This window comes from Gymnoscopelus microlampas, assembly GCF_963454915.1.
Source record: "Gymnoscopelus microlampas genome assembly, chromosome: 20".
Taxonomy (NCBI): Eukaryota; Metazoa; Chordata; class Actinopteri; order Myctophiformes; family Myctophidae; genus Gymnoscopelus; species Gymnoscopelus microlampas.
In genome coordinates, this window is record NC_139957.1 from 22,770,417 (window position 1) to 22,782,919 (window position 12,503).

The 12,503-nt window shown below is 41.3% G+C and overlaps 1 protein-coding gene across 3 annotated transcripts in view; it reads left to right on the top strand.

Annotated features, from left to right (window-relative positions):
* keap1a (kelch-like ECH-associated protein 1a) overlaps window positions 1-12,503 on the top strand; it is a 38,305-nt gene that overhangs the window by 19,847 nt on the left and 5,955 nt on the right. For all 3 annotated transcript variants that reach the window (XM_084044211.1, XM_084044209.1, XM_084044210.1), the window contains exons 2-9: window positions 1,989-2,922; window positions 3,937-4,136; window positions 4,938-5,094; window positions 5,421-5,513; window positions 7,015-7,161; window positions 7,379-7,488; window positions 7,819-7,948; window positions 10,858-11,054. In XM_084044211.1, coding sequence (XP_083900337.1) covers window positions 2,710-2,922; window positions 3,937-4,136; window positions 4,938-5,094; window positions 5,421-5,513; window positions 7,015-7,161; window positions 7,379-7,488; window positions 7,819-7,948; window positions 10,858-11,054 — 1,247 coding nt within the window. In that variant the 5' untranslated portion in view covers window positions 1,989-2,709. The remainder of the gene's footprint in view (window positions 1-1,988; window positions 2,923-3,936; window positions 4,137-4,937; window positions 5,095-5,420; window positions 5,514-7,014; window positions 7,162-7,378; window positions 7,489-7,818; window positions 7,949-10,857; window positions 11,055-12,503) is intronic.

Consider the following 12,503-nt stretch of genomic DNA (forward strand, 5'->3'; position numbering starts at 1 on the left):
CATATGAGCAGTGGTCAGGATAATTGTGGGGTGAGGGGAGGGGTGTGCTGTAGACTGATCTGTGCCACTATTGCTCTATTGAAATTGATGTGATGCAGACAATAACACAAAACAAATTAATTAATGCATGATATACAGTACCATTTCATACCAGGTCTATCCATATCAGGGCTCTAGTGTCCTAACTGAGGGACTGTTTCTCTCTCTATACTTCATGTCAGCCTTCTTTCTCTTTGTCTGGTACATATGGCATTTACACTTCAACATCTCCCATTGAGTCAATTTACAGCTCAATATTGTGTAGTTCAAAGCCAACGTAGTAGCCTTGAGGAAGACACGACATTCCCCTGACCTCTTCATCATAACTTCATTTGTTCTGCTTCAGTTATTGCAGCAAGTGATAGACTTTGGAATGTGGAGTGGGTGTTTGTAGGATACAGAAATACTTGTGCTTATAGAGTAGTGACTCGTCTCATCACGTGACGGCCTTCTGTCTTTAGATGTTCTTTCTTTAGTCAAGTTGGCAGATCAGACAGCTTCCGCACATGACTGAGATGGGCTTGAAGAAGACTGGAGCATAACGTGACATCATAAATCTCGAGTACGTAGGAAGTTGTTTTTAATATTACTTCAAAGAGCAGAAGGGAGCCATTTGAAGTGAATGGAGCTTAGCCACATCATGAACCCTAGCGTCGCTATTTTGGGGTGAATATCCTGCGAAAATCTCAGATGTACAAGCTCACAAAGCGCCACATTGTGACACGTTATGAGCTTGTAGATTGGCTACATTTGGCAAACCAAGTACTGTATATGCGATTTTAAGTGGTTATTAAAACATTGATTTGATCAGGTGGTATCATATGCTAGCAGATTTTGGTTTGGAATGTCATTTTCATTTATACAAAACAATTAAATCTACTACTTTCAGCAAGCAATGCTACCATACTATGGACTATAAATTAGGCTTTAGTTAGACAGTATGTTTTTATTTATCAGCCTGTTGCTCTCAGGCTGCACGCTCACAGTCATTCTCCTATGACTCACACTGGGAGTGTAACTGCTATAAGGCTTGTGTTTGTTTCAGTTGGCTATTAGAAGAATGAGCTAGGGCTTTGGCTGGATCTAATGGATTTGATGTAACAATCAATAGGCAAGTTTATGTTGTTTGGGGTGGGGGGGGGGGGGGGTTCAGACAATTCAAGCTTTTAAACAAATATACCAGCTGTTTATTTTTGCAGTGATTAAAGCTGATACTCAAGTTAGGCAATATTGAGATTTAGTTTTATATCCATTTCATGCTGTGTCATTGCCATGACATAGGTTTGTGTGTCAGAGAATGTACCATTTGTAAATGGAAACACAAAAAATAAATCAGTTTAAGAAAAAAAGAAAACATAATGGATTCATTTCTGAGGCATCACATTTTGTCTGGAAGGCTCCTCCATGTGTCATAACAGACTCTGGTGCTCTAAGGCCATAGGCAAAATCAAATCAGTGTACTCAGTTGAGCAAAAGTGGGCATGCCATTTTCATTGCATGGTGATTTCAGAAGAGAAACATACGTGCACACATTGGAAAACAACTAGGAGGTCAACTCAGTTTCAATTAATTTAAAATGTAAACTACAATTAAAGTAATATATCTCTTTTTTCAAGACTGAATATAGGGGCCTTCTTAGGAAGACTTCCAATTTCGATTTTGAAAATGAACTGGAAACATGGGTTGAACTAGTTTAACATCATATTACTAATTTATTGCAATTTACAATTTATGCATTTAGCAGAAGCTCTTACCCAGAGTAACTTACAATTGTGAATCAGAGTAAGCATGCATCCTGGCCAACACACATCTGTCACAACACTGAGGAACTGAAACTTTGAAGTGTGTGAGCGGTCATGCTCTCGAGGCGAAATGAACATATAAACATACATACAGGTTCTGGATATGTTTTTTCATGTAACTGAAAGGTTTTGTCTTCTTTTTTACAGCCTTATTTGCCCCATTTCTTTCTAGAAGAAACATCACGCAAGATTAACCAAACTCGAGAGAAATCTCCAGTTGGACCTGTGGCTGTGACTGTTCTGTCAAACACCTTTTCTAGCCGCTGTTCTCCTTCCCTGGATATCTAACCTGCAGAGGAGAAATGCAGACAACAATGAATTGACCTGGATTTGACTTGGGATTCTGTGATTGTGACTATGAGTTTAAATTCATACGGCCTCAGTCATGTTTGAACCTGGATCTGTGACTGCGGTGAACTTGTTGGTTTCACAGTTAACGTGAAAGTATATTTTGTATTTGTGCAGAGGAACACAGAAGCTGCACTCTTTTATGCATCAACTGACATTTGCTATGCTCAGGCGCTGTGTTCTTTCCCCCAGGAGTATTCTTGTGAATGATTAGCTGTGGGTTGGTCACACATGGCTCAGGGTAGCATTGCATTGTCAACATGCCTGTTTACAGGTTCCCACACCTCTCAGGAATTATTTTAACTAAATGGATGTACTGTAGACTTCAGATTGTAAGAAATTGAACAAAAAATGGAGGAACTCGGGTCATCATCTCTGGAGTCTTTATTCTGATCAGCTCAACAAAGTTCTGAGGGATTTCCTCAGTTTGTGTAAAGAGATTGACCCCAATGGGGTAAGCACTCAAACAAGTCAAGAAGTAAGAATCCTTCGCAGAAATTTGTGGAGCCCCCTCCAGGGGATGCATTGTCCTATCAGGAAGAAGCGCCCCACGCGGGATGCAGATTTTTCAGCTATTGTGGTGCCGTCCATGCGTGGGTCTGGTTACCTGGACTACACAATCGAGACCCATGCTTCACGAGCTCTTAGGGCAATGGATGAGTTCAGACATCATGAGATGCTGTGTGACTTGATACTGCAGGTCACATACAAGGAGAAGACTGTAGACTTTAAGGTGAGAGACCTACTGAACGTAATGGCCTGATTGATTGGTTGATTAAATCGAGTGTTGTGTTTTACACTTTTACTTTACTTATATCATATTCATCCGCCACCAGTGATATGGTATGTTACCTGTCACCATGCTTGATGAGTTGTTGTTTTTTACCCGCATGAACCCTAGTGTGACACTAACAGTGTCCCTTTTCTGGCTATGCCATAATAGGTGAACATTCAACAAAAATAGCAGATCTGTGTCGTGTTGTGTTGTGCCATGTTGTGAGCTGCTATATTCACCGAAGAGATTTGAGTAAAGACCCTTGGTGGACCTCAGTCAATGAAGTATATAGGGTTTAAGTGGTTAAAGGTGCGACTGCAATTGAAAATTCATTTTGACTTATTGACTTACTGCATTATGATAAATTACAAATTTGACTGAGTAGCTTTCACTTGTATAGAGTAATATTTGACCAGGAGTATCTATACTTCGACTCAAGTTCTGGGGTTGAGCACTTTGTCCACCGCTGGACATACCGGTAGCCTATGTCATCTCAGATTTTGAATATACATATTTTTAAAGCAAACATTTTAACTCAAATCTTTGCTTTTGGGGGATTCTACAAATGTCTTCTAAATCCTAACAGTTTTTAAAAAAAACGTATGTTGCTATAATCAAAATTGTTCATGTCAAGTACCCCCAAAATTATATGTATTTGGCCACGGGCCCCCAATCTCAAATTATTTTGTTCCAGGGACCCCCAGAAGCAAAGATTTGAGTTACAAATGTTTGCTAAAAGAAAAATATATATATATATATATATTCAAAGATTTGCACTCATCTTCTCGATTTTTCAAAAATAGAAGATCTACAAGCTTATAGCACGGCACTCAGTGCTTGTAGTAAATAGCAGATTGTAGATCTGCTATTTTTGAATAGCCAAAGAAATCTAAAATGACACAGATGCTTTACCGCGGTCTTCATGGAAAAGAAATGGCAAAAGCTTACTACCTCTGCCCTCCCCACCTTCAGGTGCATAAGGTGGTGCTGGCCTCCTGTAGCCCCTACTTCAGAGCCATGTTCACCAGCAGCTTCAGGGAGTGCCATGCCTCAGAGGTAACCCTGCGCGACGTCTGCCCCCTGGTGGTGGGAAGGCTCATCGACTTTGCCTACACGTCCCGCATAACGGTGGGAGAGGAGTGCGTGCTTCACGTTCTTCTGGCAGCCATGAGGTGAGACCAGTGGCACAGCAGACAGCAGCAGTAGCTGATCCACTGAATAATGATGGTATAGGATGGGCACAGACCCGCAGAGTTCTCTAAAACAGTGGTTCTCAAGGCTGTGTACCCCCATCTGAAAATATTTTGTGCCAGGGGGATCCCTTTAAGAGAAGATATGTGTTACAAATAAAATAAATAGAAAATAAAACTTTCACAAAGAATTGTGAATTTAATACTAAATTAATTGTGTATAATGTATCATTTATTATTAAATTCATGTCTTAACTGTATATATGAAAAATTGAAAGTAAACTTAGCCGAAGCATAAAATAGGGTTAAAGTGGTCAAACTGATTTTGATCCTACAACAAATTAATTTGTGGACTCCCTGAAACCCCCTCAAGGACCCTACTTTGAGAACCGCTGCTCTAAAATGTCATTTTGAATGAGCTGTCTACCGTTTCTCTCCTAATCTGTGTACTTGTACACTCTCAGTTAAATTAACAGTGTAGATTGGGGTCCCAGAGATAAAATCGTATCAAATGGGGGTCCATGAAATGAAGAGGTGTAAGAACCAGTGCTCTACATAGAACTCCCTACAGTATATAGACCAAATCATCATCAGGACCAAAAAATGTTTTCCGGTTAGCAGTATTATTTATTAACTTTATTTCTGGAAGAACAGGACACTTGATATTTTGGAGTATTAGAAATATGTTATTTTGTGTTGTTTCTGATCTGGTCTATAGGGAGTAGTGAATGAATGCATGATTTGGGATCACAGCCCCACTGTTCTGCTGCGTTGTCCCACCAGGTATCAGGTGGAGGACGTGGCCAAGGCCTGCTGTGACTTCCTCATCAAGCACCTGGAGCCGGACAACGTCATCGGCATCGCCCGCTTCGCAGAGGAGATCGGCTGCACGGAGCTGCACCAGCGAAGCCGAGAGTACATCAATACACACTTCAATGAGGTAGTGTGCAAGGATAGTGAACACAAACGCACGCACGCACGCACGCACGCACGCACGCACGCACGCACGCACACACACACACACACACACACACACACACACACAAAACACACAAATGCAACAAAGACAAATCTAAAAAGAAATTTACAGACTTTTGTGGTATTCTCCCCTCAGCCTCTCTCTCTCTCTCAAATGTACCCTAATGGACTACTCGGTTCAATGTTTACACCCTCAGAATTAATTAAACTTTAATTTAACATTGAGGATTGTACCATGTACCATGTCTCTGTTTTCCTCATTGCCTCCTTTTCGTCATGCATCCTAAGGTGACCAAAGTGGAGGAATTCTTCAGTCTCACTCACTGCCAGTTGCTGGAACTCATCAGCCAGGACAGCCTCCAAGTTCTTTGTGAGTCTGAGGTTTGTAGCAGGACTTTCAGCAGTGGCATCTATTTCAACCACATCTCAATGCAGTGCTTCTCAAACGTTTTCATGTCAAGGACCCCCAAATTAATATGTATTTGGCTGCAGACCCCCATCTGAAAATATTTCCATTTTTTGAAAACAGCAGATCTACAAGCTTTGTGATGCGATGCGTTGTGACTTGTGACCTTGTAGATCTGCTATTTTTAAATAGCCGATGTATATAGGGTTAAAATTATTTTTATGCTATCTTAACAAATTTTCCCCTGAAACCCCCTCAAGGACCCCTGAGCGGTCTATTAGCAAAAGATCAAGTTCCCTTGTATGTTATAAAACAAACCAAAAATGCTATAAATTGTTTTGGGGCAGCAGTAGCAAGAGCGGCCGCTTGGGAATCAGAAGGTTCCCAGTTCGATCCCTGGCTCCCCACGGGGTACAGTCAAAGTGTCATTGAGCAAGACACTGAACCCCAAACTTCTCTCGATGAGCAGGTTGGTGCCTTGCATGGTTGCCGCCGCTATGGGTGTGTGAATGTGTGTGTGAATGGGTCAATGTAATTGACATTGTAACGTGCTTTGGATGAAGGCACGGTATAAATGCATTTACTATTTAAACTATTTTTCTTTATGTGCCTGTCAACCATGTTACAATAATATAAGATAGTGCAAATCGTTTATGTTTTTCCGATGAACCTTGTGGCATGGCCCTGTGTGAACCTCTTGAACAATTAAGAAGTGGTTGAGCTGTGGTGACAAGGTACAAAAGCCCATATAGTTTATTTGTTTGTTTGTTGTGGTTGTTGTTGTAATGTATTCTGGTTTTGTGGCGTTTTCTACTAATGTTGTCTTCATCTTTTCAAGGAATTTATAGAATGTTAAATTGCAAAGCACAAAAATAGAAAAGTGACAAAAATAGAAGACACATTTTTTACTGGCAGGCTTTTAATCAGACAACTTATAGAACTTATTACTACCAATTTTAATTTCACTGTGTTGTTTTGTATGTCATCCACAGTAGCCCATTAATTTCATGTCATGACACTTTTATTGCTTCTCCAATTGGGTAATTTTATTATTGTTCTATTGTCTGTATAGCAGTTAAAGTTTTATCGCTCTATTATTTCAAAGCATCTCATTCTCCTGCTACACATGATTTAATTTCCCCTTGGGATAAATTGAGTTAATCATATAATGATGCTCTATACTTACTCTGAATAAGAGCATCAGCTAAATGCCTAAAACATAAAGAGTAACTCTCTTATAGAAAAGGTTTAGACCTGGCCAAAATAATAGTAGTTCAATTGTTATGTTTTAGTGTTTTTCCTAATGCCAAATAGGATGTCAAACAGTGAGGTACACTTCACACTGGCTTTCAAGGAATGTATAAGTATTTAAACAGTACTTGTATAGAATGTGTATGGTAGTCCCCACCATTTGGTATTAGTTAAAACAAACACTTCATATATGAAATACTGTGTAATACTCTGTATTGATGTCAGGTGTATAAGGCCTGCACAGACTGGGTCCGCTGGGATGTGGAGGGCAGAGCCCAGTATCTGCATGCCCTCCTGAATGCCGTCCGGATCTATGCCCTGCCCCCTAAGTTCCTGAAGAACCAGCTTCTGTCCTGCCCCATACTCAGCAAGGTACCACTCTCCAGCCATTGCCTACTTCCCTTTGCTTGGATACTTTAGTGCCAGAATACTGATTAATTCACTCCTCACTGAATCTACTCATTTCTCACTCACTCAGTCTCACACTTTGTCACTCACTTGCTTACTCCGTTACCTGCTCACTCGCTCACTCGCTCACTCACTCACTCGCTCACTCATTCACTTGCTCTTTTACTTACTAAATCTGTAGGCAAACTCCTGCAAGGACTTCTTGTCTAAGATCTTCCAGGAGATGGCACTGAGGAAGCCCCTCCCTCCTCCACCACACCGTGGAAACCAGCTCATCTATGTGGCCGGAGGGTAGCAAGCATTTCTCTACAATCTTATGCGTTAAAGTCATATTTTTAAATTAGGTTTTTAGAGCAGCCTTTAAAGCCCCAACCATAAATATGTATGCATTATATCTGTGATGCACTGTCTGTACTTGTATAATAGTGTTTCTTAAATTATGATGTATGGGCCTGAATATGTCAATGTCAATATGTTAATGTATGGGTCCATTTATCATAATACTTAAAAAAAAAAAAAAACTTTTTTCAAACACATACTATTGTGAAGGACTATTAATTATAGTCGTCTAATGAATGACATCATGACTAATCTCTGACCAGTAATTTTTCACCTGTCCAGGTATCGGCAACAATCACTATCAACCATGGAGGCCTATGATCCCAGGAGGAATTGCTGGTTGAAACTGGCTGATATGGGGGCTCCCTGCAGTGGCTTGGGGGCCTGTGTGCTGTTTGGGCTGCTCTACACGGTAGGAAAACTGACAACTGACAAACTTCATAAGTTTACAAATACTCAGTGGTGTTTTGGTAGTTGGACGGGACACCACGGCGTGTGGCCAGTGTTTTTTCACACGCATGTACGGCACGGTACGGTGCACGCGCATGCACGCCAACGCCGTACTGCCATACCGTACCGCCGGAAAAGAAAACACCATTACATTGCTGCAAATACTAGTACAGATTGCTTGCTGTTCTGGATAATGTGCTCTAAATCAGTGGGATACAATACTATTTGATACAGTAATGTGATGATATGACACGACTTAATGTGACACCAGATAATACAGCGATCTGTTTTTATGGGTTGCGACTAAATGAGTCACAAGTGAATTATTTTTGAAATACTGTAGGGCTTAAATGATTAATTCATAATGTCGTATTTTGTAAGTTTGGGTCCCGGGGAGATACCACATTTCTCTTTTGGGTATCGAGCTGAAAAGGTTTGGGAATGCATGCAATACAATATTAGTTCAATGCAATAAAATACTATGTACTGGTACTGTATATTCTAATAGACATTTTGTTTGTAAAGGCCTTAGGGGCAAGCCACTGAATACCCAACCATGATATAGTCTAGGTGAAATTGTAAGTGAGAATACATCTAGACTATTATGCAATAGAAAATATACAGCAGCGGCATAAATTTCATGTATTTATAACACAAAATAAAATTGGCAATGTCTAAATCATTTACAAATCCATACTGCACCAAGCCTACAAATTCATTCTTCTGCATTTATTTTCATCTTTGCAAATGTATCAGTAGGCCTAGATGCAGTTCAATATTTTGGCTTAATTCTCTCTTGATAAAGAGGAGCTTGTTGCTCATTGTTGACCCTAGTGTCCTTACTTTGGGTCTACAATCTACAAGCTTTGTGAAGAGATTTGGTGTAGAGGGGAAAAAAGGAACGGCCCAAGCCCTGGGTGACCCAGGTCAACGAAGGATGTAGGGTTTAAGTGGTTCAGTAGGTAGTCTGTTGAAAGAGTGTTACACACTGCCTGTCTCTAACATTTTAAATAGTGAATTAGCGATGGAAATGTAATAATGTAATTATTCATTACATATTTGTTCAACATCAGTATATGTCATTATTTTATAAGCAAATTATACAAGGGGATTTTCTATATTGTAATTTGTTGGTCATGGGTGCCTGGTATCTACTGAAAACATTGAAGCTCCACTTATGCATACAACACATTAGCAGGTGAGCATTATTCAAGGTTATTGACATTGGTTTAGCATCATCCCAGTTTATGGCCATATGAACTTTGAGTATAAGCACCCTTGTTCATCACCGTTTTGACAATTTTAAAGGGATGTACAAGAGAGTACGTCATAAAATAACATAGCACTTATTTTCTACTTAATGGCAAAGACATTGAGCTCTCTTGAGAACATTGTCTTAACCTTACACCATTTAAAAATACTCCCCCTCCCCCCTTTGTTTTGTCTCCGCCAGGCCGAAGGCGTGGCCAAGACTATGCTTTTCCCCCTGTCTGTCCGTCCGTCCGTCCGTCCGTCCGTCAGTCCGTGTGTGTCCGTCCGTCTGTCCGTCCGTCTGTGAACAGCTAATCTCCAGCACCATTGGACTGATCAATGTGAAACTGTGCACACACACTCTCTGGATGCCAGAGCAGAACCTCTGCTCTGCTGCCCCCAATGTTTCACATCGGCCTGTTATAGCGCCACCAGGAGGCAGATTTTTGCAAAACATTTTTTTTCTTCATATTACATCCTGATTAGGCTGCACCAGCGCTCCTTTTTTTGGGTATAGAGGGGCGGGTGTATAGAGGCGCAGAGAGATTGCGGCTGATCCCATTGGTTCACCGATCTGTCCGTCAACCCCCTGCCTCAAATCATGAATGCAGCGTGCGATTGCCGTGAAACTTTGCATGCACATTCCTATTAGGCCAAGGAAGAAATACCACCCAATTTTTTTCAAATGCCACCTCATGGTGGCGCTATAACAGGCCGATTCGCGTTTTGTATCTCCCTATAACTGGACTGATCAGCGTGAAACTTTGCACACACACTCCCTAGAGGCCAAGGAAAAACCTCTGCCCTGCATTTTTCACATTGGCCTTTTATAGCGCCACCAGGAGGCCGACCTTACAAAAAAAAAAACGTTTATATTACTCCTTATCTCTATAGTCATGTGATCAGGATCTGTCCGATTTTTTATATTCCATCCTGATTGGCTAAGATTGGCATCTAAAGTTTTCAGGAGTGACTTGTTCTGAACAAAATGCCTCAAATCATGAATTCAGCATCCGAGTGTCTGTGCAATAACTCCATCAACATTAATCCCTCAACTTCTACAGATTCTACTCGCATCTATAATGACTTAATCCCGGACATTGCTGGCCCACAATAACCTACCTGACCTGGCGGAGACCTGTGCTCCGAGGAGCAGTTTTTCTAGTTTTTTTCTCTTTTCTGAATTGTGGAGGCAATTCCTTTTTATAGTTCCTCTCTGTTCATTTTATTATACATTTTTATTTCAAGCTATTCTCATTATACGATTGTATTTTGTATTGATTCATTATAAACTCACATCGTTATGATTATGTCTGAATGAAATGTCCCAGAGACCGTAAATATTCTGGCCTTGTGTAGGGGAAGAATGCTGATAAGGACATCTGTGTAGGTACACATTGTAGGTACCCATGGCAACAAAACACTGAATTGGGTCCATTTGGTTAGATTTGCATCCTCAAACTCGCTAGTCTCCTAAGCTGAACACTGATTTCAGTAACACCTTCTGTATTGTATCAAATATATATACCCAAAATCATTTAGTGATCATTCTGTATTTTCTCATCAAGGTAATACTTACTTAATATTCACAATAATAATCCACTGCTTTGTGGATTCCAGGTCGGGGGCAGAAACCTGTCACTTCAGAACAACACAGAATCCAGTGCCCTGTGCTGCTACAATCCTATGACCAACCAGTGGAGCCAGCTCACCTCCCTCAATGTCCCCAGAAACAGGGTGGGGGTTGGGGTGGTGGATGGCAACATCTACGCTGTGGGCGGTTCCCACGGCTCCACCCATCATAACACTGTGGAGAAGTGAGTACTTCTGAATACTAGAAATGTTCATTCCCTTTATTTCGTTTTTATGATTATTTGAATGTTTTGATTTTATATTATTCATATCTATGTTATTACCAACTCAGTGGCCTTGTGGATAGAGTGTCTGCCCTGAGACTGAGAGGGCGGGGTTCGATCCCCGGCCGGGTCATAGCTGTGAGTTATCTGACTGAAATGATGCGTAGCCTGCGAGCTAGTTCAGGCAGTATACACTTGAGAGAGTGAGGAGAGTGGGAGATGTCTATGTGACGTGTCAAGCAGCTGATCAATTGGCGGTTTACTTAAGCTGATTGATTGTACTCCTCCTGCTGTATTGTCAGTGTTGCCACTGATGTTCAGCAAAGCACATACAACTAGGGGGTTGTACTTGTACATCAAGCTGCCTCACACTAAAGACCCCTACACACTGTACTATTTGACCCGATTTGGTTGTCGGGGATCTTTTTTGGTGTTCGACAAAACCACCGATCTCAGTCAAGATCGGCCGTTCCTCGCCGAGGTGCTGCTCGCGTGTGTAAGGTACTCCGAGAAGAAACGATAAAGTGCGTCGGCGAGAGGTTCCCGACAAGTTTTAGATTTCTAGCATGTTTGATATTTGGGTCTGTAGGCCCCGGGGAGAGGCACGCTACAGCCAATGAGAGCACATTACAGCCACGCACCGTGTGTATGTGTGTGTTTGTGTGTGTGCGTGTGTGTCCTATCATAGGCCGCTTATAATAAGCGGACACGGCAACACTGCTTCTGATCTGAAATGCATCGTGGTTGACTTTTTGAAACGTTTGTTTCAGAGAGAGAGAGAGAGAGAGAGAGAGAGAGAGAGACATACAGAGAAATAGAGAATTATTTAATGTCAATCATTAGCGTCCTGTCTCGGTCTCGCGCATATATCCCGGGAGCCTTTCACGTTTTCGTGAGACGTTTGGAATAAAAACAAATGTATGTATTGGGTCGGGAATCAGGATCACATCGTGGTGAAATATCTTGCAATGAGTGAACCCCTGTCGCCGACCAATCAATCGTGCGAGAACCACAACGATATGTACAGCCCGATTTCAAGAAAGAGACTCGGGCAATGTGAAGTGCTTAACAATCTGTTTACACGCTGACCACTTCAAATATCGGTCAGTGTGTAGGCGCCCTAAAAAAACAGGAGATAGGCTCCTGTCCTATGGGCCTCATGACTCGGCAAGGCTTACTTTATATTATTATATAAAATGATTGGACTCAGACCCAGGACATTACAGTTATGGTACAGGCATTCAGATTCTGTGCTGTTACAGGGTGCCGACTGGGATAAAAACATGATCACTTTCCGATGAGGGTGCTTTCTTATATAGTCCTTTTTAAACAAACCAAACCTCTTTAAAGTGAACCAAAAAGTGGACAGACAGAAAATGGACTTAGCTCTTTTTGCATTGACATTGTCAC